This window comes from Numenius arquata, chromosome 11 (assembly GCF_964106895.1).
Source record: "Numenius arquata chromosome 11, bNumArq3.hap1.1, whole genome shotgun sequence".
Classification (NCBI taxonomy): domain Eukaryota; kingdom Metazoa; phylum Chordata; class Aves; order Charadriiformes; family Scolopacidae; genus Numenius; species Numenius arquata.
The window spans coordinates 14,325,520-14,349,619 of NC_133586.1; the positions used below are offsets into that span (position 1 = coordinate 14,325,520).

Genomic DNA, 24,100 nt, shown 5'->3' on the forward strand with positions numbered 1-24,100 from the left:
ATATAACTTCATAACATAAATCCAGGTTCAATCTTTTTTACCATAAACATTAGCACCATTGTAAAGTTGCAAAGAGTAAGCTTCTTGTAAAATGAAATGATCTAATTGTAAAATACATGTTATCTCCTTGCAGGGAGGTTATTTCTAAAAGAAAAATAAAATATTCTGTATTACATTATGAAGTTATAAAATGTAAGCAATTAATTTTTAGTGCTGTGTAAGTTGTGATGTCATTAAAAGGATAAATTTGTAAGACTTCTTTTCAATGATTTACTGAGTCTATTTTAAACACACTGCTTCATTTATTTGCAAATGTATTTACAATACCAGAACTATCATATAATCAAAGAAACTTTACCTTTTCTTCTTAATGTTCAGAGATGATGAGAGAGCGCAAAAGTCTTAACTCCTTGACAACTATATGAGAAAACTCAGCCTGGTAAGGTCAGGAATAGGCCATTTGGCTTGTCTCACACAGAAATAATGTATTACGAACTCATACTCCTAACTTGTTCTGAGTACTAGAGAAAGTTCTTCTAAAAGAATATACCAATAAATTCTCCACCTACATGGCAAAGAAACATTTTTAATGTATTGTAAATCCCTCTTTTCAGTCTTTGGCAGTGTCCACAACTTACCGTTTCCATTCTCTACTATGGCCAAAGGCTCTCTACAGATTGCTGTCTTTCCCAAGGTATTCATAGTCCTTTGAACTTCTGCCAGCAGCACCGCTTGCATTGCCTCAATAATCTGTCATAAATGCAAATTATTGTTGGATGATTTTAGTACTTCAATTATTTATCTAAGCATTTGACAATTTAAAGTAACTACTAAAAAATTTTAAGACTGTTCCAGTGAATGTCATTAGAAAGTCAACACTTACCAATATCTTTCAGACAGTGATAATAATGTGTAACACATAATAATTAGTGATAACATACATATTGAGAAATAAATGTTAACTGGATAGCAATAAAACAGTGCAAGTTGACGATCATGACTACTGAACATTCATTTTCTTTTATCTCAAAACTAGAATCAGTTTTTACTGCCTCCTTGATTTCAAGGGGTCATGACAATATACCTTACTAAAGCACATGGTGATAAAAAAAAAGAGATATTTATTAGCTGTTATGTATGCAAAAATGCTTCATAGACTGAATAAGGAACTTTTATTTTGAAGTTCTATAATATTTGGTGTCTAGCCTCTCTCTGAAAAGCTTAGAGAATGTTTTGTTATTAGTGGTGATTCTCTATTCCTCTAGCTCAAACACGATAATACTGTATTTTTTTTTGTCTAACACAAAGAAATATCGTTTCTCAAACTCCTCTTATCCAAAAGGAACACCTACTGCAGTTATGAACAGCCTATAAATGACACTTGCAGCAGCTGATGCAACACAGATGGGGGTTAAGACAATGCAGTGTAGTGACTGCACGATAGAATTATTACTTTCCTTCTCTTTATTTCAGCAGAGAAGCCCCAGAACTGAAAAAGTTTAAAGACATAAGACATTTATAAAGCACATGAAAACCTTACACAACAGACAAACTTTTGCAATCCTTACTTCGTGTAAATTTCAGCATGATGCACAATGGCAGCATGCATACCTCCTCTTCATTTGGTATTTCCTTTAGAAAAGAAATACAATTTCCCCCCCTCAGAAAGGTATTTATTCTCAAGTACAAGAAATTACCTGAAAGACAGAGAATCTAAAGGTTCCAGGATAGTGTACTGCACCTCAACTTAAATATGAACTCAAACTGAATACAAAAATTTTAAGTTAAATATATTTGTATTATAAATGTTTTATATTTATATGATATAAATATTATACACAATATATTAAAAATATGAGTGTAATATGAATTTAAGTTGACATGCAGGCTCCCTCAAACTGCTTGGAAGAGAAACAGTTTCATCTGACTAATGAAATACAGTGAATTTGTGGGCTGTCTTAAATCACATTTCTAGCTGGCCTTGTAAATTCAAATCATTAAGGAGAACAAAGGCTGTAGGTGTCCTTTGTGACAAAATTCTTTATTGTAGACAAATATACCATAGTCAGGTCCACAATGTGAAAGTTCACAACAAGTGAACCCAGCCCTATGTGTTTTGACATAGCACAAACCTTCATCTTGTTATAATAGCTCTTTATTTTACAGGGGAAACCAAAGGCAGCTTCCAATTCCTCACATCGATACAACCCTGAGCTTTGGGGATTACAGATCCTGACTTTACAGCAGACTCTTACAATATATCTACAACAATTAAGAAAGAGAAGGAAACAGACATGGTACCATTGTCCTGGGAAAAATTTTGACCAAAAAAAAAATTCTTAGAGGTACACAAAAGAATTCCACACAGTATGTGTTTTTCATGGTTTTCTGACCTGCTAAGAACCGGTCACTTATCTGATCAGATATGCATCACCTGTACCATTGGTGTGTATGCCAGCCAGGCAGCATTTGTAACATGTAATTTCTAACATCTTAAAATGAAATAAAAAACTGTAGCAAATGCCACAACATGATATTGTAGAGGCACCTGTATGTCTCTGCATGTGACCTGTCTATCACTTCATAGACCCTGCATTTCCACAGTGCTCAGTGTGGCTTCACATGTTTAGTTTTGTCCTCTCACTGCGTCTTGCCCAAGAATTCATATACCTCATCTATCATTATCACCATTAAACACCTCCAGAAGCTTCACCTGTTTCTAACACAAAACAAATCTGCATGAGCACCTTTCATTTTCTCTAATAGTTTCCACTTTATCTTTAGCACCCTTCTGGATTACATATACATTGGCTATCTTGTTGGCTACTAACGTGTTCACTTTTTTCCCTCCCCGTAATTGTAAACACTGTTGTAAATACCAGCTGCTTTTTAGTTGGGATTGTGATATGTGACAGAAATTATGCTTCTTCTATGCCTGAGACAGTATAAAAAGCATATGTCCAACTACAAATAGAGATATTAAAGAGTGAAAGGTAATTGTCTCTGCAGCAGCAATACTTGAGAACAATTCAAAAAGACAAATGAGTAATAGTTAATGCAAGCTGTACTGTTACATCTGTAATAAGTTACACCAGCTTTCCTTTCTACACTTTATCAATTACTTCCAAGGATTACTATTCTCTTTATAATGAGTGGGTCTAACGAGAGAAGTCAATAGACAGCTCTCCTAGTTATTGTTCAGGCCACAACCTCTACAGGGCTGAGCCCTGCAGAAACTACTTCCCAGATGCCTTCATATCACAGTCACATCAGGGAGCAAAAAAAATACAGATCAAAACATTATCCAGTCTGCTTTTCTCTAATTCTGGATAGCAACTGCCAGGACACTTGTCTAGACACTTATACTGAAGTGATTTGGTTTCAGGTAGAGTCAAATGCTTTATAAACAAATGTATTCAGATCTTATTAGGGAAATTATTGCAAACTTGGGCATTAGTAAAGAAGGCACTAGCTTATCAGTACTACTCTCTGCAATGGCCTTAACATGAAGCAGTTTATTCTTTGAAAGTAAAGCCCTCTGTAAAATATCTCAGATTCACCCCACTTTATTTTAGATACTAATGAAAATGAAGTTACTGAAGTGAAAAAAAATACAGGCAGACTGCAGGAATCAGCACAAATAGATGACAAAGTCCTGAGATGATTCATTCCTCCTAAAAATCTCAGCAGTCCCTCTACACTGTCTTTTTCCACTGATGAAAGAGGGAGGCTAAAGAAACTACATTCTCCTCATGCAGATGATTATGTCAGAGATGTAAATATGGCATGAAGAGTTTTCCTAACGGGAGACTGTGCTAAGTAACTAGATGATAATAGAGGATACAAATGTTCTTGTACAGAAAAGGAATACTGCAACATAAGGATGGCAGTAGCGGACTTCTAAATCAGGACCTAAGTTTTATACAGCTTCAGCGTACAACCTGTGTTTTTTATGATACTCCTGAATTAATACATTCAAATTCTAACAAGGCCTTATTACTTGGGACTATACAACAGGACAGTTTCAAAGTTAGAGCTGACTCATGTCCAGAGGAACAAATGTATCACTCCTGCTGATCGCAAAAGTTAATCACGAAAGATCGTGAACGATTCATTAGTAATGAATCTGTTAAAGCTCAGTTATTTCTATATCACACCACAGAGCCCTGATACTGCTGTACATAAAGGCAAACTGCTGAAGCCTCATAGACTGAGGGACACCCTGTGAGTATGATGGACTGCCCACATGTTGCCACTAAAATCCTTGACCACAGATGTGAAGACTGTATACTTAACATTTTGTTAGTGGAACTAGCGACTTAAAAGTTTCATGCAAAACTCACTGCTATGTATAGTATTGCATTTCTTTGCTGAGATTAGCATTGAAAATGGGAAGGTGGCTTTGGAAACAGGGTTGTTTACTCTGTTTTACAAATGATTGTCCAGCTCTGAGAGTCTGACATATCATAGGAAGGAAATTTATTTGGTCTATAATCATTTTGTGAAGAAAAAAGGACTTCAGTCTTCAGGAAAGCCAACCTAACAAGAACTAACCTCACTCAATGAGATTTAAAAAGATCTTAGACCAGGAAAAAGGGAAGCAAATTATTTCCTATTTATTCTTCCTCTTAAAATGTCTGAATAAAGGTATAAGGAGAAGGCACTTCAACATCTATCATTTGAAGACTAAGGAGCTAGGAAAAGCATAATGATTATCTAAGAAATCCTTCTGGTGGAAAAAAAAAATACGCTCATATCTGCTAGAGTCAATAACAGGCAACACATTTTGATTGCACCACAGTGACTATTCTGATAACTTTTTTTTTTTAAGTTTTATTTTAATGTTCACCCTTTTAGCCAAAAAGGCTCCAGAAAAATGATAAAGTAACCAAATATTTTCACAGATATAACTAAGGAACAGGCTACTTCAAATACAGAGTAAGGACATGTAAGGGCAGAAATGCAACCACTTAAGTAATTTTTGGGCAAGATGGGAGTGTGGCAACAACATGCTATATTTTATCTGAAAGAACAGCAAAATGCATGATGACAACCTTTCCTTTAAAATCTGCTGGGGAAAAAGAAACCTAGATAAATATTTTTAAAGTATATGCATTTTTAAAATTTAAGACAGAAAAATACCTCCCTTAGCCCTTCAACAAGTCAGTAGACCCCTGATCAATCATTTCCAGCCAGTTTTTTCAGTTGCCTTGTTTGCACAGAAGATGTAACAGTACTATAAGGAGATGAGGAATCAATAAAAGGCAAGTCCTTTGAGTCATGTCTGAGAGTCAGTATCCTCCACTGAAGATAACAATAAAGTTTTTAAAAGCAGGGTAACTAGTGATGCTTTGGGTAAATGTACATGAGTGTTTAATCAGGCTGCTTAGAATTAATAAATTGGTCATAAATCTGTATTTGTATAAAGAAAGGTTTAACAAAGCCACCCTAATATAAACAAACCCCATAATTTTATATAAAACATTGGTTGCTGATTACCCGCACCTGTTGCCAACACCACAAATTATGTTAAAATGTTTTGCAGCCAAATTGCTGTAACAACCCAAAATCTGCACTACAAAGCAGGTTAACAAAGCTTATTGCAACTACATAGCTGCGCCTGAGTAATGTTAAGATTTGAGAAGCACTGATAGCATGGTGTTTGCAGTATTTGAAGATTTCAGTGTCTGAAATTTAAAGTCTCTTCAGGTGAAAAAAAGGCAGCTTATTCCACACCTTATCATCCTGCACACTAGCCTCCTATGATAGATAAGACCATTATCATTGTATAAACTGATCAGTCACTAAATTTATTGCAAAATATAAATACATAAATCACATTATCAGCTATGCTACAAATACAAGTTTCATGGCTATACAAGTCTACTCTGTAAAGAGTTTCAGCGGCTGACCAGGTTGTCAGCAAGAGATTACATGGATTTCACATGACAATTGCAGCTATTGAAACTGAGGTTCTGTATTTGATTTTTTTATTAAAAGGATTCAAAAAGGAAAAAATCTTATTATAAAAGAAAGGAGGACAGTTTGTGAGGCAAGGAGAAGGCTGAAATAATATCGAAGATGTGCAGACAGTGCGGTTATAACAAGCAACTGATAAGCTCAAGATAAAATGCTGGATTCAATTGAACGTGAATATTTGCAGAAACCATTACTGGCTGTCTAATAGAACAGGGGACTATCACTGCAGTACCCCTGCACACCTCAGCTCTGGGAAGTATTCTTTGCACTTGAAATGCAGCATGGAGTTGCATTCAATTTTAAAAGTAACATCATAAAATAAACTTGTAACAAGTATTTCCCTTTTCTGGAGTAAAATACCTTGTATTCATAGCATACTGTTCTTGAGTTTCATACTCCTGAATATTAACTCACTCGAGCAACCACACAACTTTGTTTAAATGCATATTTCCAAAATAAAAAATGGTCTCTAGATTTCGCTGTTTAGACTATTTCACAGCTACCTGTCAACTCTCAAGAAACAGTAATTTATCTCACAAGGCATCAGATTCTTTGCTAACAATAGGCATGAGCTTCATCTGACCTGGGAACCCATAACTGGCTTTTCTAAGTCATTCTTGAAGAGTATTCTAATAAGTAAGGACTTGAGATGAATTATTTATCCCTTTAAGAAGGCATTTTCTGTTTCTTCTATAATAATACATTGGTGTATGACACTGCTCTTATTTTATCCTTTATTTTCCTGGAGCATAAAATGGCATTTGTAATAGAAGTTACATCTGATTGTTAGAGAACAGGTAAGTAATTTTTTTAAACACATGCTGTGAACAAGATCATTTAGATTAAAGACTAGTACGACAGTTACTTTCCCATATTTAAACATACACTTTCAGGCAAAATAGTTTCATGAGTAGCATACTTAATAGTGAAATAATAATCTTTCCATAGATCTGAATGGCACAATTTATGTAATAATTTCACCATAAATCCATAACTATTATGTCACATTACAGATTCCAAATACAGCCAACATTACATTACAGCAACTGAAACAGGCTATTTCCTACCTTTATAGATTGGTCACTCCAACAACAAATTAGTTTCAGCAATGAAACACTCCCAAAGTCCAAGGAATGATATTTACTTTTACCTGAAAAACACATACATAGTTTGTGAACTGACTGGGGGACAGGGGAGACAACAGTGTCTGTCTTATTACATTTCTGTTTTTCAGATGGCTAGAAAATGTCTTTAGAATTTTTTTCTAAGAATTTTTAGAACAGCTGACTGTTTTGCTGTCACAGAAAAAATATTGTTGATCTCTGTATTACTTAACAGTTCACAATTTATGTGCTTTTGCGATATTCACAGAACAACAGAATAATCCAGTTTCTGTATTTGCAAACTGTACCTGCTCGAAGCTAAAGAATAATTTTTTTTTTTTTCATTATTGAAGTTAAATGTTCTGCTTTAGGAACAAAAAGCATGCAAAAAAACCACCAACACTTAAAAGCTAATATTGCCACTCTTCCATATACTTACTGTTTGGTAACTCTCCATAAAAACTGTGGAAGGAAGGTGCTACTGCTTCTGTATTTCGCCATTTGTCATGTGCAGATTCTGACTTCTGTAGACTAAAAGAATAGGAAAGTATTAAACAAAACCTGAACATACTTAGAAAAAATCTTGTGTCTTAAGGTAGATTTTTTTAAGGTAGGTACTCTGCTATCAATTACCATCAACAATAATTTAGTTTCTCTTCAAAAGTCATTTGCATTCTTTTGCCCACAACTTGGTATTGAAACATTCACAGGTACACAAATACTGAGAAGTACCATCCACATGCAGGAAACTTTACATTCGGCTCAAAACTTAACTATAGCTAACTTTTATGTTGTATTAAAGAAACAAATTCGTATGTGAAGAAATGAATGAAAACATTTTCACAAAGGACTTGAACTTTTTTTCCTATGTAACAGAAAAACAGCAAAACGGAAACTAGCAGCTATATTTTATAGGTTTCCATTTTTTCAGTGTAAAATAATTTAGAATATTATTGCAATACTTGGGATTTCAGTAGATGGCAACAATTTAGGAGACCAGTGTGTGTATCTACTGCTCTTCAGTACTGTGACTAACTCAGGAACCTAACCCTTGAAGACAAAGGATATGGATGAATCACGGAATTGTCAGAGTTGGAAGGGACCTCTAGAGATCATCTAGTCCAACTCCCCTGCAAAAGCAGGATTGCCTAGAGCACATTACTCAAGACTGCATCAAGGCAGGTCTTGAAAATCTCCAGAGAAGGGGACTCCACGACCTCCCTGGGCAGCCTGTTCCAGTGCTCTGTCACCCTCAAAGAAGTTTTTCCCTCATATTTGAATGGAACTTCCTATGTTCCAGCTCGTGCCCGTTGCCCCTCATCCTATCACTGGAAACCACTGAAAAGAGTCTGGCTCCATCATCCTTCAACCCACCTTTTAGGTACTTGTAAACATAGATAAGGTCTCCCCTCAACCTTTTCTTCTCCAGGCTAAAGAGCCCCAGCTCTTTGAGCCTTTCCTCATAAGGGAGGTGCTCCAACCCCTTAATCATCTTAGTTGCCCTGTGTTGGACTCTCTCCAGTAGTTCCCTGTCTCTCTTGAACTGGAGAGCCCAGAACCGGACACAGTATTCCAGCTGTGGCCTCACCAGTGCAGAGTAGAGGGGGAGAATGACCTCCCTCAACCTACTGGCCACACTCTTCCCTATGCAGCCCAGGATTCCATTGGCCCTCTTGGCAACAAGGGCACATGGCTGGCCCATGGAAAGTTTGCTGTCCACCAGGACTCCCAGATCCTTCTCCTCAGTAGTGCTTTCCAGAAGATCCATCCCTAACCTATATTGGTGCCTGGGGTTCTTCCTCCCCAGGTGCAGGATCCTACACTTGCCTTTGTTAAACCTCATTAGGTTCTTCTCTGCCCAGCTCTCCAGCCTGTCCAGGTCACACTGGATTGCGGCACAGCCCTCTGGAGTGTCAGCCAGCCCTCCCAGTTTGGTATCATCAGCAAACTTGCTGAGGATACACTCTGTCCCCTCGTCCAGGTCATTGATGACTATGGTGAACAGGACTGGGCCGAGTATTGACCCCTGGGGGACACCGCTGGTTACAGGCCTCCGAGTTGACCCTGCTCCATTAATTGCAACCCTCTGAGTTCTGTCACACAGCCAGCTCTCAATCCACCTCACTGCCCCCTGATCTAGCCCATACTTCCTTAATCTTATAATGAGGATGTTAAGGGAGACAGTGTCAAAAGCCTTGCTGAAGTCAAGGTAGATGACATCTGCTGCTCTCCCCTCATCCAGCCATCCAGTTATAATGTCATAGAAGGCTATCAGATTGGTCAAGCATGATTTACCCTTGGTAAATCTGTGTTGACCACTTCCAGTAACTTCTTGATCTTCAACATGTTTGGAGATGACATCCAGAATGAGTCGCTCCATTATTTTCCCAGGGACAGAGGTGAGACTAATTGGCCTGTAGTTCCCTGGGTCCTCCTTTTTGCCCTTTGTGTAGACTGGTGTGATATTTGCCTTCCTCCAGTCCTCAGGCACTTCTCCTGTTCTCCAAGACCTCTCAAAAATGGAGAGTGGCTCAGCAATAACATCCGCCAGTTCTCTCAGCACTCGTGGGTGCATCCCATCAGGGCCCATGGACTTATGGATGTCTAGTTTGGCCAAGTGGTCTCTAACCCAGTCCTCCCAAACAGAGGAAACTGAAGGGGAAAGGAAGTGAAAAACCTCTCCAAATCCTTGCACTATTTTAAACTATTTATTTTGAATACATTGCTATAGTGACCTATATTTATGCAGCATTTAAAAATAATATATTTAACCTCTCAAGTTCACTACAACCAAGAGTAAGTCATAATATTTCAAAAGCCTTGCAATACTGAACAACTCTGAAAGCTTTCAGCCTATGAGCTTTAAGTTACAGGTAAAAATCTCAAAAAGCAAGAGAAAACCAATTCTTTGAAGATATTTTCTTACTAGCTTCTTCCTGTTTCTGTCCCACTTTTATAATCCGACACATTTTACTGCAGACTCCTTTATTTTCACAGGCAAAGTCAAATTGCAAAAAGCCAACAGGTATACAAACACATTGATGAACAACAGCTTATAGACTTAGGTCCAAGTTTTTTCGAAGCCATGTTTTCATACTTGATTCTTTTTTGGATTATGAACATTTTTTGGTGAAGTGTTCAGATTATGCTAAAAAATACAGATTTTTTTTTTTTAATATAAAAAGAACAGATTAGTATCAGACCAACAGATTGGTCTGATAACATGTGCTTAAAGCACATCATTCACTGTTCACTATTTTCACATTCCAAAAGTTTCATTTATCCAATCAAATAGCTAATAGTTCACAGAAATACTGTAACCTGGAACTTACTGATCCAAAACACAAGCTGAAAATTTATCATAGACACTAGTCAAGAGTTTTTCAACCAAATGTTTTTCATTGGGGAATGATCTGTCATATATACATGCTGACAAAGTCAGAATTTCTGCTCAAAATGAGCATACCAGACTCATCCAAGAACACCCAGCAGTCTATGAACTGATCAAATGCATTTTTCCAGTTCTGACTCTCTAGATTAAAAGTATGTATATATGCATGTATTCTATTTAACAAAAAAGAAATTCCTTTCACTCTTCTGTAACAGCAAAATGATTAGATATTCCAAAGAATATGGATTTAAACTTTATTCTTGCATTCCTCAGATCAAGACCACAGCTGACTGACACTACAATGATTCACCTTACTAAAATAATTCACCCAATGAATATTTCATTGCTGTATGCAATGTGGGCCAGCATTAACAGAAGAAAGCTGGAATCCCCAAATTATTACTAAACCAGCAGTTAGACACTGTGCTGCACTGCAAGGAATACATATACAAGTCATTCTCCACCATCAAAGCAGGCAGAACTCTGAATATCAGCTGAATACACATTAAGCGAGTGTGCTAGTCACTGGATAATCTGTTCAGATATTCCTGTTTTAATTTAAAAGTTTAAAAGCTTTGGAGTTTGTACCAGTGTGCTAACATAAAGCAAGCTTTCACAGGATGGAGAAATATTCATTGCTTTGCTGACAAATAAGCTATGGAAAGGAGATCACAACGCATTTTTTCTCTCAAACAAGTAACTGAATTAGTAAGAGTCGTTCGTACTGCTGTAATACTTAGGAGACCAGGACCCTTACAAGCTGTGAAAGCTGTTCTAACTCCTTCTGCAAACGCTGTGGCAAATTATAATTCAATACACAGGCTTTTTTCCCCTTAAGCATGCTGCAGTTTTAGCTAAACCAACTGCCCAAAGAGTACATACTGTACTCTTAGAAGGCAAACTAGACAAAATAGCATTTGGTTGTCGTCTTTCAAACCTTTAATTAGGCAAAAGTACATTATTAACAGCTCATCATAATAAAGAAAACTCATTCGAACCCTGAATACAGAGTATATTATGAGTAAGGATAAACCATACAAAAAGATTTAATGAATGAACACAGATTACGATAGTTCATTTAGACCCCAATTATTTGCAAGAGGAAGAGGTGAAATGAAGGCTGAATCCCAAGATCATGGCAAACAGGCCAAGTCTTATTTATGCTATGCTTATTACCAAGGAGGGTGGAGGAGAGAAGAGGAAAAGGGGCTTTTTCCCTAGGTGGACAGAGGGAGATAACTTTGCATAAACATAACTGGTTTTGAGGCAATACAGAAAGTATAGGCACCTTCAGATAGCAATTTCCAGTAGCAAAACTCTGCCTTTATACTCAGACAGAAAGATAATGTTATCACATGAAAGTACATCATGCATGGAATCAGCAGGTTTTTTTGTTTTGTTTTTTTTTTTTAAAAAAAAAAGTGTCTGACACATGAAATTCTTTCCTGTGACTCTAATCCACTTCTCCCATTTTTTTTTTTTAATGCTGACACAACAACATCGTTTCATTGGTTCTACCCACATGACTTTGATTCTATGTGAAAAGATGGTTCTTGACTGCAGTGAGATGTCATTTGCAGTTTTACAGAGGTTAGGAAACAGTACAAAATACGTTTCTGAACTGTTCTTATCTTTGTTGGGGAAAAAAATAAAAAGTGAATTATGACTCACGTGTCTAAATTTCTGAAAGTTCTTGAAAAGTGGGGGGAAAGATAAAGTCTGAGCTATCATGTATTTCTACATAGACCCATAGCACTTGCAGCTGCTGCTTAGGAACTCAAGAGGAAAATATGGAGCTCAGGAAAAAACCTCCACCACGACCCCACAGCCCCAAAATATCAAAACCCACCACTCTTTACCCCCTAAAAAAACAATCCAAGAACAAAATTGAATGGATACAATCCAAGTGCTTTTATCCAGATGAGACCACTGGGAGGCAGTAGCCCATGTTAGAGCATCACAAACAGCACCAAATCAAAACTTAGCTATATACAGCTATAAATAGGTACGTTACCCAGCTCTGGAAAGAGAGGTAATCCAAACCAAACAATGTCAAAATCCCAAATAAAACGTTTCAGAGTCTTTGAATAAAATTCATAATTTTTTTGCAACCAAAATTTATGGCAATTTTTCCCCCTCTCTGTTTTGTAAAAAAATTCACTTGTTTATACAAAAGATGGTAGCTTTTATGGTGTTACATTTCCTGGAGAAAACTTCAAATTATATAGTACAGTTTTCACACAAAATCCTAACAAAAATTGTGCACTTTTACATGGAAAAGAATTCCTGTGTAAGCTGGAATCCCAGAAACAACCTTTCATATAAGAGCTTGTGTTGAATATGGACCAGTAGGCAATGTGATTAGCAGTAAAAATAACTGAGAAATGTGTGTTGGTCCTGCAGGACGGTGCATATCTCTTGAGATAATCTGAATGCCTAGAGCTTTGTGGAAGATGCACAGAAATCTGCAGCATCAAGATCAATAATTTTTGTCCCCCGTCTTGCCTCTGGGCCATAGCATCACTAAAACTGAAGTTAATTGTCCCTAAAATGCTAAATACAGACCAACCCAGGTTTGCTGAACAACAAAAGTATGTGGACAATATACATTGCCCGATTAGTATGCTCTATTTGGCTTGGTCAAATAATGTCGAGCATGCTATTTTTCCTTTAACACTGAAAAAGCATTTAGTCAATAAATTTGTTTTGACTAACATAAATGTTATTTGGGATGGTTCTCACAAAATAAGGGCAGACGAAGCATTCATTCCCAGTAGCTGCCATTGTTACTTGGGGGGGTTGTGTTTTAGACAGTGTAAGTAGGACAGACTGTTCTTGTCTCCCATGTTTTATTTATCTGTGAAGCCAAGGGTTTCATGGCAAAGGAAGTATGAGAGCTTACAGAGAGTGGAAGTTAAAACAGCACAAATGTGCTAGTGCACGTCTCAAAATGTGCCTGAAGAGACCTCATTATTTACTTAGTTTAAAATATGAGGAAGAGAGTGATCTGTAGAAAAATAGGGTGTGAAGCTGGATAATTCAAGTTCTTGTTCTGTTGAAAAAAATTGTTGCATCAGTTCTTATGTGCTAAATAGGAAATATAAAGATATTTAACCTTATCCCAATTCTCCTTTTGTTCACAGAATGCCCTATGAAAAGGCTCTAGAGAAAGAACAAACTCTATTGCAAAAGTCCATATTTAATAAAAGTGCTTGTTTCATATTTTTTAACTTTTTAACCACTATAAAAGAAAAGACTCATAATGAAAAGGTTCTTACCTTTCAATTTCACCTGTAACTGCTGAAGGTATGTTAAATATCCTGTTGATTAAAGCTATTCTGCTAAATAAGAAGAATACTGTTTCCAATCCCTTTGTTCCATAAACATTCTCAGGTCCATCCTTCTTTCCAGTTTGTCCTTCAGTTGCAGCAAGGTACTTGTTTGATAAATCAAGCACTCTTTTTGAAAACAAGTTGACAATTGCATGTTCTTCTAGCACACCACAATCACTACATTTCCATCCTGGCAACATTAGTGATAGGTGGTTTTCATTTGACACAAGTCCAAAAGAAACAGGACACTGAAGCCTGAAGACATTTAAGTGTGTAACACAAAGATTGTCTATTTCTTTATCTACACCCCATGGTAAGAGACATGACAAAAGCAGTTTAGCTGTATCAGTGGTGACATTCACATCAATGTTTCCTGATGGTTGCATTCTAATCTTCCTTGAACTCTTCATTTTTTTCTGTCTTTTCATGCCACCACTTTCTTCCAAAGGCCTGTTGTTATCCCTACACCCCTGGTTTGAACAAACAGTATCTACTTGCCCGTCCACTGGAGATACAAAGCCAGCAGTTTTATTTCTTTTTAATGTCAGTGGCCTTTTCTCAGTAGTACTTTTGGCTCTTTCTAGAGTGCCATAGGTGTGAAATGAATTTGATGACTTTAATCCATTGAGTTGAGATGACATCAGAAGTTCCTCAAGTTTTTCCAGATCAAATAAGAGAATATGAAAGTTTGCATTGTTCCATTTTGTCTTAAACGGTAAAATAGTAAAGGGCTGTTGGATGCAGCTGGTTTCAGTTAACTGAAAGAGAAATATTAAGTGTCCAAACACAAATCAAATCCATAGTATTTTGTAATTTTTAAGATATCAGCATAGAATTACATATCAAATAGACCAAATCTATTAATCTGAACTTCACCCCATTATGATCAACTTCATTATATTTATTCACTTCTTAAGAAAAAAGGATTTTCTTCTAAATAGTTTAAAATACACAGAAACATGTAAATACTATAATACAGGCTCCCTAGATACTTCAATTATACAGCCATGTTATAGATTACACACATCTTTGCCAAAACTCTAGGCTGGTATTTCTTCTGCTACGTCTCATTTCAAGCTGAAAGGCTTTTAAGAAAGTTATTAAGAATAAAGTTTAGGTTTTTTTAAAAAAAATACAGCTAGGGAAACACAAATCCTAAAATGTTGCAAAATTCTTGCAAAACTTGAGAATATGTCAACCTTGTATCAATTTGAAATGTATCTGACAAAGACTATGCTTTTTACCACTTCAAAACACACAAAACTATCTTAAAGTTACTTAATCCCGACTGAAGACACACATACTTTTATCAGCAACAAAAAAGAATTTATATAATTTTATGTCCAGTTACAAAATTCATTACCTTAGATGAAAATAGAGAGAAAAAGGCAACAGAGCTACTAAATGTTTTTGACCATCTGACTTCACCTTGTGCCACCCAGTTTCCAACCTGGATCTTTCTAAAATCCCCTATGATTTTTAACCAACTTTAAAGGCCATTTGCAGCAACAGATTTGCTGAGCATCATTTCAGTTCCACACAATAATGTGATAATTGTACTGGTGTAAATACACACCTGATCACTGCTATTAATAAATACCCCAAAGAAAATAGCTTACAAACCCTCCTAAAATCTGTCAGAAATGAAGATTTGAGAACAGTTACACTTACTCACAACTTTAGACAGACATATTAAACTATGATAACAGTAACCTAATGATGATGAACTGTATTATAGTGTCAACTGAACAATATGAGGAAATGGTCAAAATCACCTTCCAAAAAAATATTTTAAGCTCAGTTTTATTATTGTAGTCTCATTATTTAAATGATAAATCATCATTAAGAACACAAGTTTACATCTTTCAGAATAAGAATTAGTTTTTATTTTGCAAGTGTGCTTGGCATAGTGTAGATACTGTGCTGTAATAAACTCCTGAGGAGGGGAAGTCTTTGGACATATTAAAAATCAGGTCCTTATACAGATATCACAGAAGAATTTACCCACAAAAGTGCCTGTCAAAAAAAAAATCTGTCCCAGACATTAGAATCTTAGATAGAATGTGGTCTAAGCACCCAGAAAGAATACAATATTTGAGAAGATAAACTAACATGTGGAAAGAAGGAGAGAGCAAGAATGCAAGAATGAAGAAAAATATTCATAGAAATCCATGTGAATGGAGAGTACATGTAGGCAGGAATAAGATCCTAGGGATGAACTTGTCAAGAGGGGAAAAATGCCCAAATCTGTCCTGTACCCCCTTGGGATACTTCTATAAACAGAAAACATTCCATACTTGCTTTTCCCACACTCCCAATTTCCCATGAATACTCCAGGAGAGATGCTCTGCCTTGGCCTTCTATGCTAGCTAATTTCTAAGAGTCTTTAAGGAGAGGAAACAGCAAGTTACCTCGGATCCCATATTCCAATCAGGTTGCACATACAAGAGTGGATTTCCTGCCTTAGACATCTGTAAATTCAGAAGAAAAACACTTCACATCACTGGTGCCCTTTTCCATATGCAATTTTCTGTGCCTGTGTATTCCCGCCATGATAGAATTTTTATGACAGATTCTGCAGGCTTTGGAAAGCAGAAAAACTTACTAGTAGGAGCACAGTAGAATATAAGCCTCTTTTGCAGCTTCCTTACTCCTCTTCTTATTATACAAGGACTGAATCCTACAGGAAGAGTCTGCAGTAATAATGCTTCCAGTGACAGTTAATGACAAATATTCAAATTTTATAAAGATGATCTTAATGTTTCAATAAAACATTTTCCTCCTCAATTTTAGTTTAGGTGCATTTTAAAACAAAGTCTGAAAGAGTAATTCCTTTTAAGCAAAAAAAAAAAAAATGTATTTTGTAAATATTGACTCTGGGCATCATGAATTTTTCAAAATATTTTTTTCACAGAAAATGCAATATTACAGAGAATCATAGAACTTAGAGAAATTTTTGCTGGAAATAACGTCTGTAGATCACCTCATCAAACCTCCTGCTCTACAGACTGTCATGTCATGGATATTTTTATGAAACTGCTGGTATTTCATTTTCTGAGGAAAAAAAACATGAAAAATATCCAGTTGTAACCTGGAACAAAAATCCCATTGCCTCTGCATGCAACAAAAAAAAACCCATAAGAAACTGAACTAAATGACAGAGGTGAATCTTTAAGAATACTCCAATAAATTTCCATTATATAGGCAAAATTCGAAAATTTTGTTTGAGAGAGATTCCAGATGAGTTTGTAGGAGAGCAACTACTTTCTTTCACAGGAATCATCATGCTGTGCTACCAAGCGGCATTCCATGAAGGTACCAGGAGGATCATCCAATGGTAAACTTATGAGATTGTGACACACCTTATATCAAAATCCTGCTGTATCTATTAAAGAGGTATCTTTTTGCCTTCAGGGGAACAGCAGACGTGAGGGAGTATAAACTCCTTGTTGATGCTTTTGCCCTTTAAAGCGCTTATGACTTGTATGTTTTTATTGTCCTGTACAAGCCTATGCTTTCAGCACTGTGTTGAGCCCAGCTATTTCACCTTTGCAAGCAAACACGTATGAGCAGAAAGACAGCACCAAGAAGCAACTTTCAGCCCAGTGACACTCTTGCAAACAATCATGCCAGCTTCTATGTCACAACTGATACAGACTTTTCTAGATCACTATGTGTTAATTTTCTTGTGATAATTAGAAATGTTCCACAAACGCAAAGAACTATTTCTGTTGAAAATAGATGAATCTTAAAGAAATCATCAAGGGTTAGGAAAGAGGGCAACAGCTCGTTTTAACTTGCACATAATGTTGATTAACTCATACTTCTCAAGACCACTCCTTACTTAACTCCTTTTACATTACAAACTGACTTTGAGTAGCTATCTTTAAACTGTTTATATTGTAGTTATGAATAACAGAAGAAAATTGACTCTATAATCTCTACATTTTTTGACTATTTAGTTTTGGGTAATAATGTAATTTGGCTTTCTGTTATTTATAGAATGATGCTCCCACCAGATGAGGATGCACTTTAAATACATAATCTTATTTAAAGATCTCCATAGGGAGTCATAAGTAAGAGATTATAACTGCTTGCTCAGGTTTTCTTTTTATCCCTTTCCTTTTTCCTTTAAAAGAAAAAAGAATACATTGTAGTTAAGCACTAGGATTATTTTAATCTTTAATTATGCTGTTTCCTAATACATAGGGAGAACCCCATGGAATGCAAACACTGGAATTCACAAGCTAGCTTTGACATTAATAGAAGCTATTATTATTTGGCTTATCATTTTCATTTTCTCTGTTCTATACATTTATATTTGGTTGATCAACATTTAGAACCTTTTAGGAAAATTACCATTCAAACACAGGAAAATATTGTGATAATGTCAATCTGTTGAGGCATCTGGTGATGCTACTGTGTGTGAATTCACAATGAATGTTTATTGGCAATATGAAAGCTTATTGACATTGATCCTAAAAGCATCTACCAAGTTATCTTAGTGCTCTGCCATAGGCATTTCATTCCAATGAAAGAAGGTGGACATCTAAAGCTTTAGACATAAAACACTATTTAGGAAACACAGACAAGATATTCTCTGTAACAGAGGATGACAGAAAATGGAAGGAAACCCATAAAACTAACTATGAACTAGAGAGCTGGGAATAGCATTTGATGATGGATACTGAAAAACAGATTAAAAGATACTTACATTCTGTACTGTGTCTTTCCTGAAGTTCCAGAAGTATTTCACAAAAAAAAAAATCTTTAATTTTTTTTCCCCAATGTACATATGAGAAGTTTGGTAACTCCGTGTCAAAAAAAATAGGTTAATAACAATTGCAATAACAAAGCATGACTTGTCCCTGAACCAGAGATACCTCCCTGTTCCCAACAGACAGGCTTTAGTAATGGAAAAATCCCTTTTTCCTTTTCTCAGACAATTTTTGCCCAACTCAGACTCACTTATCACAGGATTGTCTTTCAAACCCAAGCTGCTTAAGTGGATCATACTGTATATATCCAAATATCAAGCCATTCAAGCCTTACTACTCTCCCAATAAGCTTCAAATGATCACATCAAAATAGAATTCAGTAATACAGAGACGTCCTTCAATTCTGCAAGTTAAATGACCACCACACTATGATGTACTTAACACAACCTACAGATTTTGATAATCACAATTTTGAAAGACAGTGCAGAGGCATCTTTTCTAGTTTACCATTGCTAGTTTTAAATTTTATTTTTGACATGGCCAACTTTCTAGATTTCCTATTTACAGGTCTCCCCTGACCACCAGTGTTCCAGCTACTTTTATTATTCAGCTGAAAAACTGGGAAGAATTTTTTAAAATTATTTTTAAAACTTTCTGGAAGCTGTTACAGAAAGGGCAAACTGTATGACTGTTCTCAGCTTCGGTAATTTTATCCGGATTTTGAAATCTGACTTTTCTCCTCTCTGTTGATGTCCAAGTATATGAATCTAAAATAACTATAAACATTAAGCCCCCCCACACACAGTAGTTCAGTTGTGAAAATTAGCAGAACGTGCTACCTTTTTTTTGTGCATCACTATCAGTAAGTCTAACAAGTAGTTACTCAAGAAAGAAAACTTTAGAAAAATCATGCTTTCATGGAATGTAAAAATTGTCATGCTCGGAGATAAAAACAGGGGTTTATGATCATGATACAGCTCACCACTTTTGTTGGAAACTGAGAAGCAGGAAACACTTTTAAATTTTTTTCTGTACATGTATGTATTATCTCAAAATTAATCTAATAGTACCATCGGCCTTTTCAGTTAAAATATTGGCTAGTCCCTAACAAAAACTGATGAATAAGTATCTCATGAAGGTTCTATAATTAACTATTAGATCTTAATTTAAACATTTCCAAATACCAAAGTAAAATAGCCTACTTTATTTTAATTTCTTTGTTTTTTGAATTAACATATCACTGTTCAAAGCTGAATAGTTTAGTAATGAGGCTAGATCTCCTCTGTTCAAAATAAAGCCAGTTGTGTGCTGATAACATTCCTGCTTAACAACTGGAACTTGGAATATTTTTACTGCTTGGAACGACCTGCAATTGCTTATAAGATTCCCGAAGTCCTTCAACTGTAAGCTTTAAAGAAGCAAGAAGTCTGGCTACAGACCAAAATTATATCCTGAGACTTGTGAACCTCTTGTGCATCATCCCTGACTGAATCACAGCAGAACAATCTTTCTGCATCCAGAAAAGAGCAGGATTCAGGGAGTCTTTGAAGTGGCAAACTATATTCCACCAATGGTGACTATCACTTCTATAATAGCTCCCTAGTTTGCCGCTGAAGATGTTTGAGTCAGGACAAGGCAAGAGCTGAGGCAACAAACTTTGCAGACTCATTTTGATTGATTTCTTCTGGCATGGAATCCATTCCTGCTTCACAACATACAAGCCTGTTCTTCTACCTCTTTTTTTTTCCTCCCTTTACAGATCTTTTCCAAACCACCTTAGCACCCAAGGAAAAAGTCACCCTTGCTATGAGAAGGGGGAGGCAGAGGTCTATCCTTACTGTGCCCCCCAAATACATCAATACATGCCATTACCTTTAACAGGTTTAAGACAGACATACCACATAAAAATTTAATGGGAAGTACAATTCAAGTGTTATTTTACCTCGTTGCCTTCTCATCTCTAAAGGCCTTTTTCCACTGGGACCCAACTTGTTCTAGGAACACTATTCCACTTAAAATACACACTTCCATTAGCTGGCAGGGATTCCCATACTGTTTCACTTGCTCTTATATATATATATATATGGACATTCTCCACACACCAGCTTTCTTCACCAGATACATTCTATTGTGGGTTTTGTGCTAAAAACAGATTTGACAAGAATAGCCTTGACGTTCATTTTACATAAAGGACATAAAGTGGCAAAATCACATGGTAGATTTTTAGAAGGCAAACCAGACTCAAAATATACTTAGACATCACTTTGATACCACTTAAAAGAAATTTCTCAGGTTTCACAGCGCAGGTAATACCAGCTTCTACACAAAACAAGTCCTGAAATATGAAACGTTGGTCTTTCTTACAGACTTTTGGCCTTCTTTATCCATTGTGCTCTCACTTTATCCCAAACATAACAGGATAAAAGTAACAGAAAATTCCCCCCCAAAGTTCCCAGTGACTGCAGAATGAATCATATTGTGTATAAAGCATAAATGTGAGCTATTCTGCTGACTGTAATCAGTTTTTCTAAATTATGTAACATTGAAGGGGTTAAATTGTGTTCCTTTGAGCCTTCTCTTGTGAGAGAGTATGTTTTGATCCATTGACAATTAAACAAGTCAGAAAAAAGATTAGTCCCTCCTTTATCCACTACTTGACATCCGCAAAGGCTCAAGAAACTGAACAACTTATTTTTAGGTAAAATTTTAGTTAGATTGGTGGGGAGGGATAAGCTTTATTGAAGTATCAAAGGAAACTGGAAGATTCTTTCATTAACAGAAGTTGTACTGCTTCTGATTTTTTTGGGGTAGAGGTTTTTTTATCTCTTATTTGTCAGTTTTTTAGCAGATTTATACTTTGCTATTCTGACAGTCATTAAACTACAGGCTTTTAATACAGGCCCAATACAACAATGCATTAAGTACATGATAAAAGTCTGTCAGATAAGCAAGATTTCCTCTTTAAAAAAGTAATTAGTTCATTATTAAATATACTTACTGTAAGCAAATCTGCTAATTTAATCAGGAAAATACCATCACTGTCTACTCACATGCACTGAATGAAGACATCCTGTGAACAAAGTACATGTACTTTACCCTTTCAAACAAGTATTGTTAAGCAAAATCCAATATGGAATCATTAAAACCACTGCATCTTATAGTCTTTAAGTCTCTCGATATGATAATTTCTGAAATATCACTATGAAGTTTGAGAATACAATACCAATATGCTTATTTTATGAAATTAACATGTAGTTTTGTCATCTGTCTTTACTGTAATCTGACCTTTAATTACACTGCAAAGAAAATAGAAACTTTAAAGAGCATTTACATGTTTGAACCACTTACTGTTCATTACCTCTGTGACAATCAATAACATGAACAATAAACAGGATTATTTGTTTTTTTAAAAACTAAAATGTGAAGAACCTCAGTTACAGAAATGAAAGAGGAGGGTGGGGCAGTAGAATTTGCCAACCAAAACGTATTGAGGGCTAAGAATATTTTGTGTCTTGATCATGTCAGTCACTGGGATGTCAATAGAAGTTCAGAACCACATCTCACCATTGGTCCAGCTCTAGGCTGACAAAACCCAATCATGTTACACAGCTGCTTGTAAAAGTTATTTAGCTACTCCTACCCTGCTTGCATTTGCACTTCATGGAGCTGGAAGAAGTGTTTTAGCTGAAGCATGGCTACCACATCTAGGGGTCTTAAACATTAAAGTATATTGTCAATGACAACTCTATTCTATTCTCCATCACGATGCTTTATCGTTGATGGCAGGAAGCAATAAGTGTGTTCGCTTTTGTTTGTTTTGGGTTTGCATTTTTTTTGTTTTATTTTTTAAAATACAGAATAGCTTAATGAATGTCTTTACCTGCATAGATATTTTTCTCTTTAACATTTTTAAAGAAAATAGTAGTATTACATATAATACACACGAGAAAGAATTCTGTTTTGGGGACATGTTTGCAGATGCTGTCTCTCACATAGTTTTGCAAAACAGGAAACCCATAATTGTCTCATGGAATTGTCTCAGAAAACAAATACATAAACAATGCACAAAATGGCTGGCACAGTGTAAATTAAAGCATTAAATTCATTTCTAAAGCCTCTGAGCCCTCAGTTGCTAGAGGTGGTAGTCGATAGTAGAGAAAAAAAAAAATTGCCTCCTTGAAATGTGCTTGGTGGACAGCAGCTTGATGATTGGCAGCACAAATAGAAGACAAACGAGAAAGCCTTCAATCTGCAGCTGATGCACAGGAAGAACATGGGGAGCTGAGTTTACAATAGAGAAAACATTACCAAGCTAATAGCACAGGCAATCATTTGACCACCATGCATCTCTGATAGCAGCAGGGCATCCATTTTCAGTTAAGTGTTAGAGTACCTTTTTGCTTTCTCTGACCACTGCAGGGGTAAAACAACCTAGTGCGTGAAACCCACTGACTGGTAATAAATTACTATATTGGATACTTTTTGTTTTCTTTCAGCAATGACTTTACTGTGTATTCCTGCTATCATTACCAATTAAAGTGGAGATCGCGTTAGCAAGCTATATCTAACTGTATATCAGTCCCTATGCTTCAATTGCTTTGGCAAGTATCACAGGGTCAAGAGGCTCCTTTGACCTTTATCAGCTAAGTCTCTCTGACCACTCACTATTTGAAGCAATCTCAGCCGAACAGACGGACACTTTTGCAGACTCTATAAAGCTTAGAATATAAAGATAAATGAAATTGTGTTTGAGGGTTCAAACTGGTTTATGAGCATAAAATATTGTTAGCAAGTTCCACAGAAATCTCAGATTTCAAATAGCACATCTTAAACCTATACCATGAACACAACACCTCTTTATCTACTAGGAAATTGTATTTTTGTTGCAGTTTCTACAGATGAAACTAAAAAGTTGATATAACTTACATGCCTAGTTAGTACAAAGTCAATTCTGAATTTAGAAAGCCTACTTTAATTATTAAATGACAAGCAAGAAGAAAATTCAATATAGCCTTTTACATGACAGAGCAGAATTCGGCACACGATCAACAGACCGTTCAGTGGCACAATACTAAAACAGTTGGATACTACTGAGCATTCAGAGAAGGCTTGGACCTTCGTTTTGAGTTTCCCTATCTTAAGTTTCTTAAAGGCCCTTATTCTTTAAATTACTGCATGAAAATTTTAGTCATACAATACATAAGAGAAAGCTTCAAATTCTCTAGGCAATGCTTGAAGAACTCATAATAATGAGATAAATGTGGTCAATCATATTTATGTATTTGTAGCTGAAAAATAAACTGTTGTTCAACAGTAACATTGAATGGTCTTTTGAGCTAAATCACATGAGAAAACCTGCCTTGTTAAGTTCCTAACCTTAAATAACAAATGTTATACCAGCTTAACCAGATTTAGTGTTGAAAATGTCTTAAGTTGGGTATAACTATGGTGTGTGGTTTTTTTTTTTCTTTTAAAGCTTGGCTTGGTTTTCAGAAGAAAAAATTTCCAAGAGATAAAATTCTGATCTGCATCTTTCTGCAGGATGCCATCGACATTTCATAAGAATACTTCCCCAAA

General features: G+C 35.9%; 1 protein-coding gene across 1 annotated transcript in view; it reads right to left on the minus strand.

Annotated features, from left to right (window-relative positions):
* The window catches only part of WDR72 (WD repeat domain 72), a 108,942-nt gene that overhangs the window by 42,522 nt on the left and 42,320 nt on the right, over positions 1–24,100 (minus strand). The window contains exons 15-18 of the mRNA XM_074155870.1: positions 13,752–14,563; positions 7,522–7,613; positions 7,047–7,129; positions 639–750 (exon numbers count right to left, since the gene is read on the minus strand). Coding sequence (XP_074011971.1) covers positions 639–750; positions 7,047–7,129; positions 7,522–7,613; positions 13,752–14,563 — 1,099 coding nt within the window. The remainder of the gene's footprint in view (positions 1–638; positions 751–7,046; positions 7,130–7,521; positions 7,614–13,751; positions 14,564–24,100) is intronic.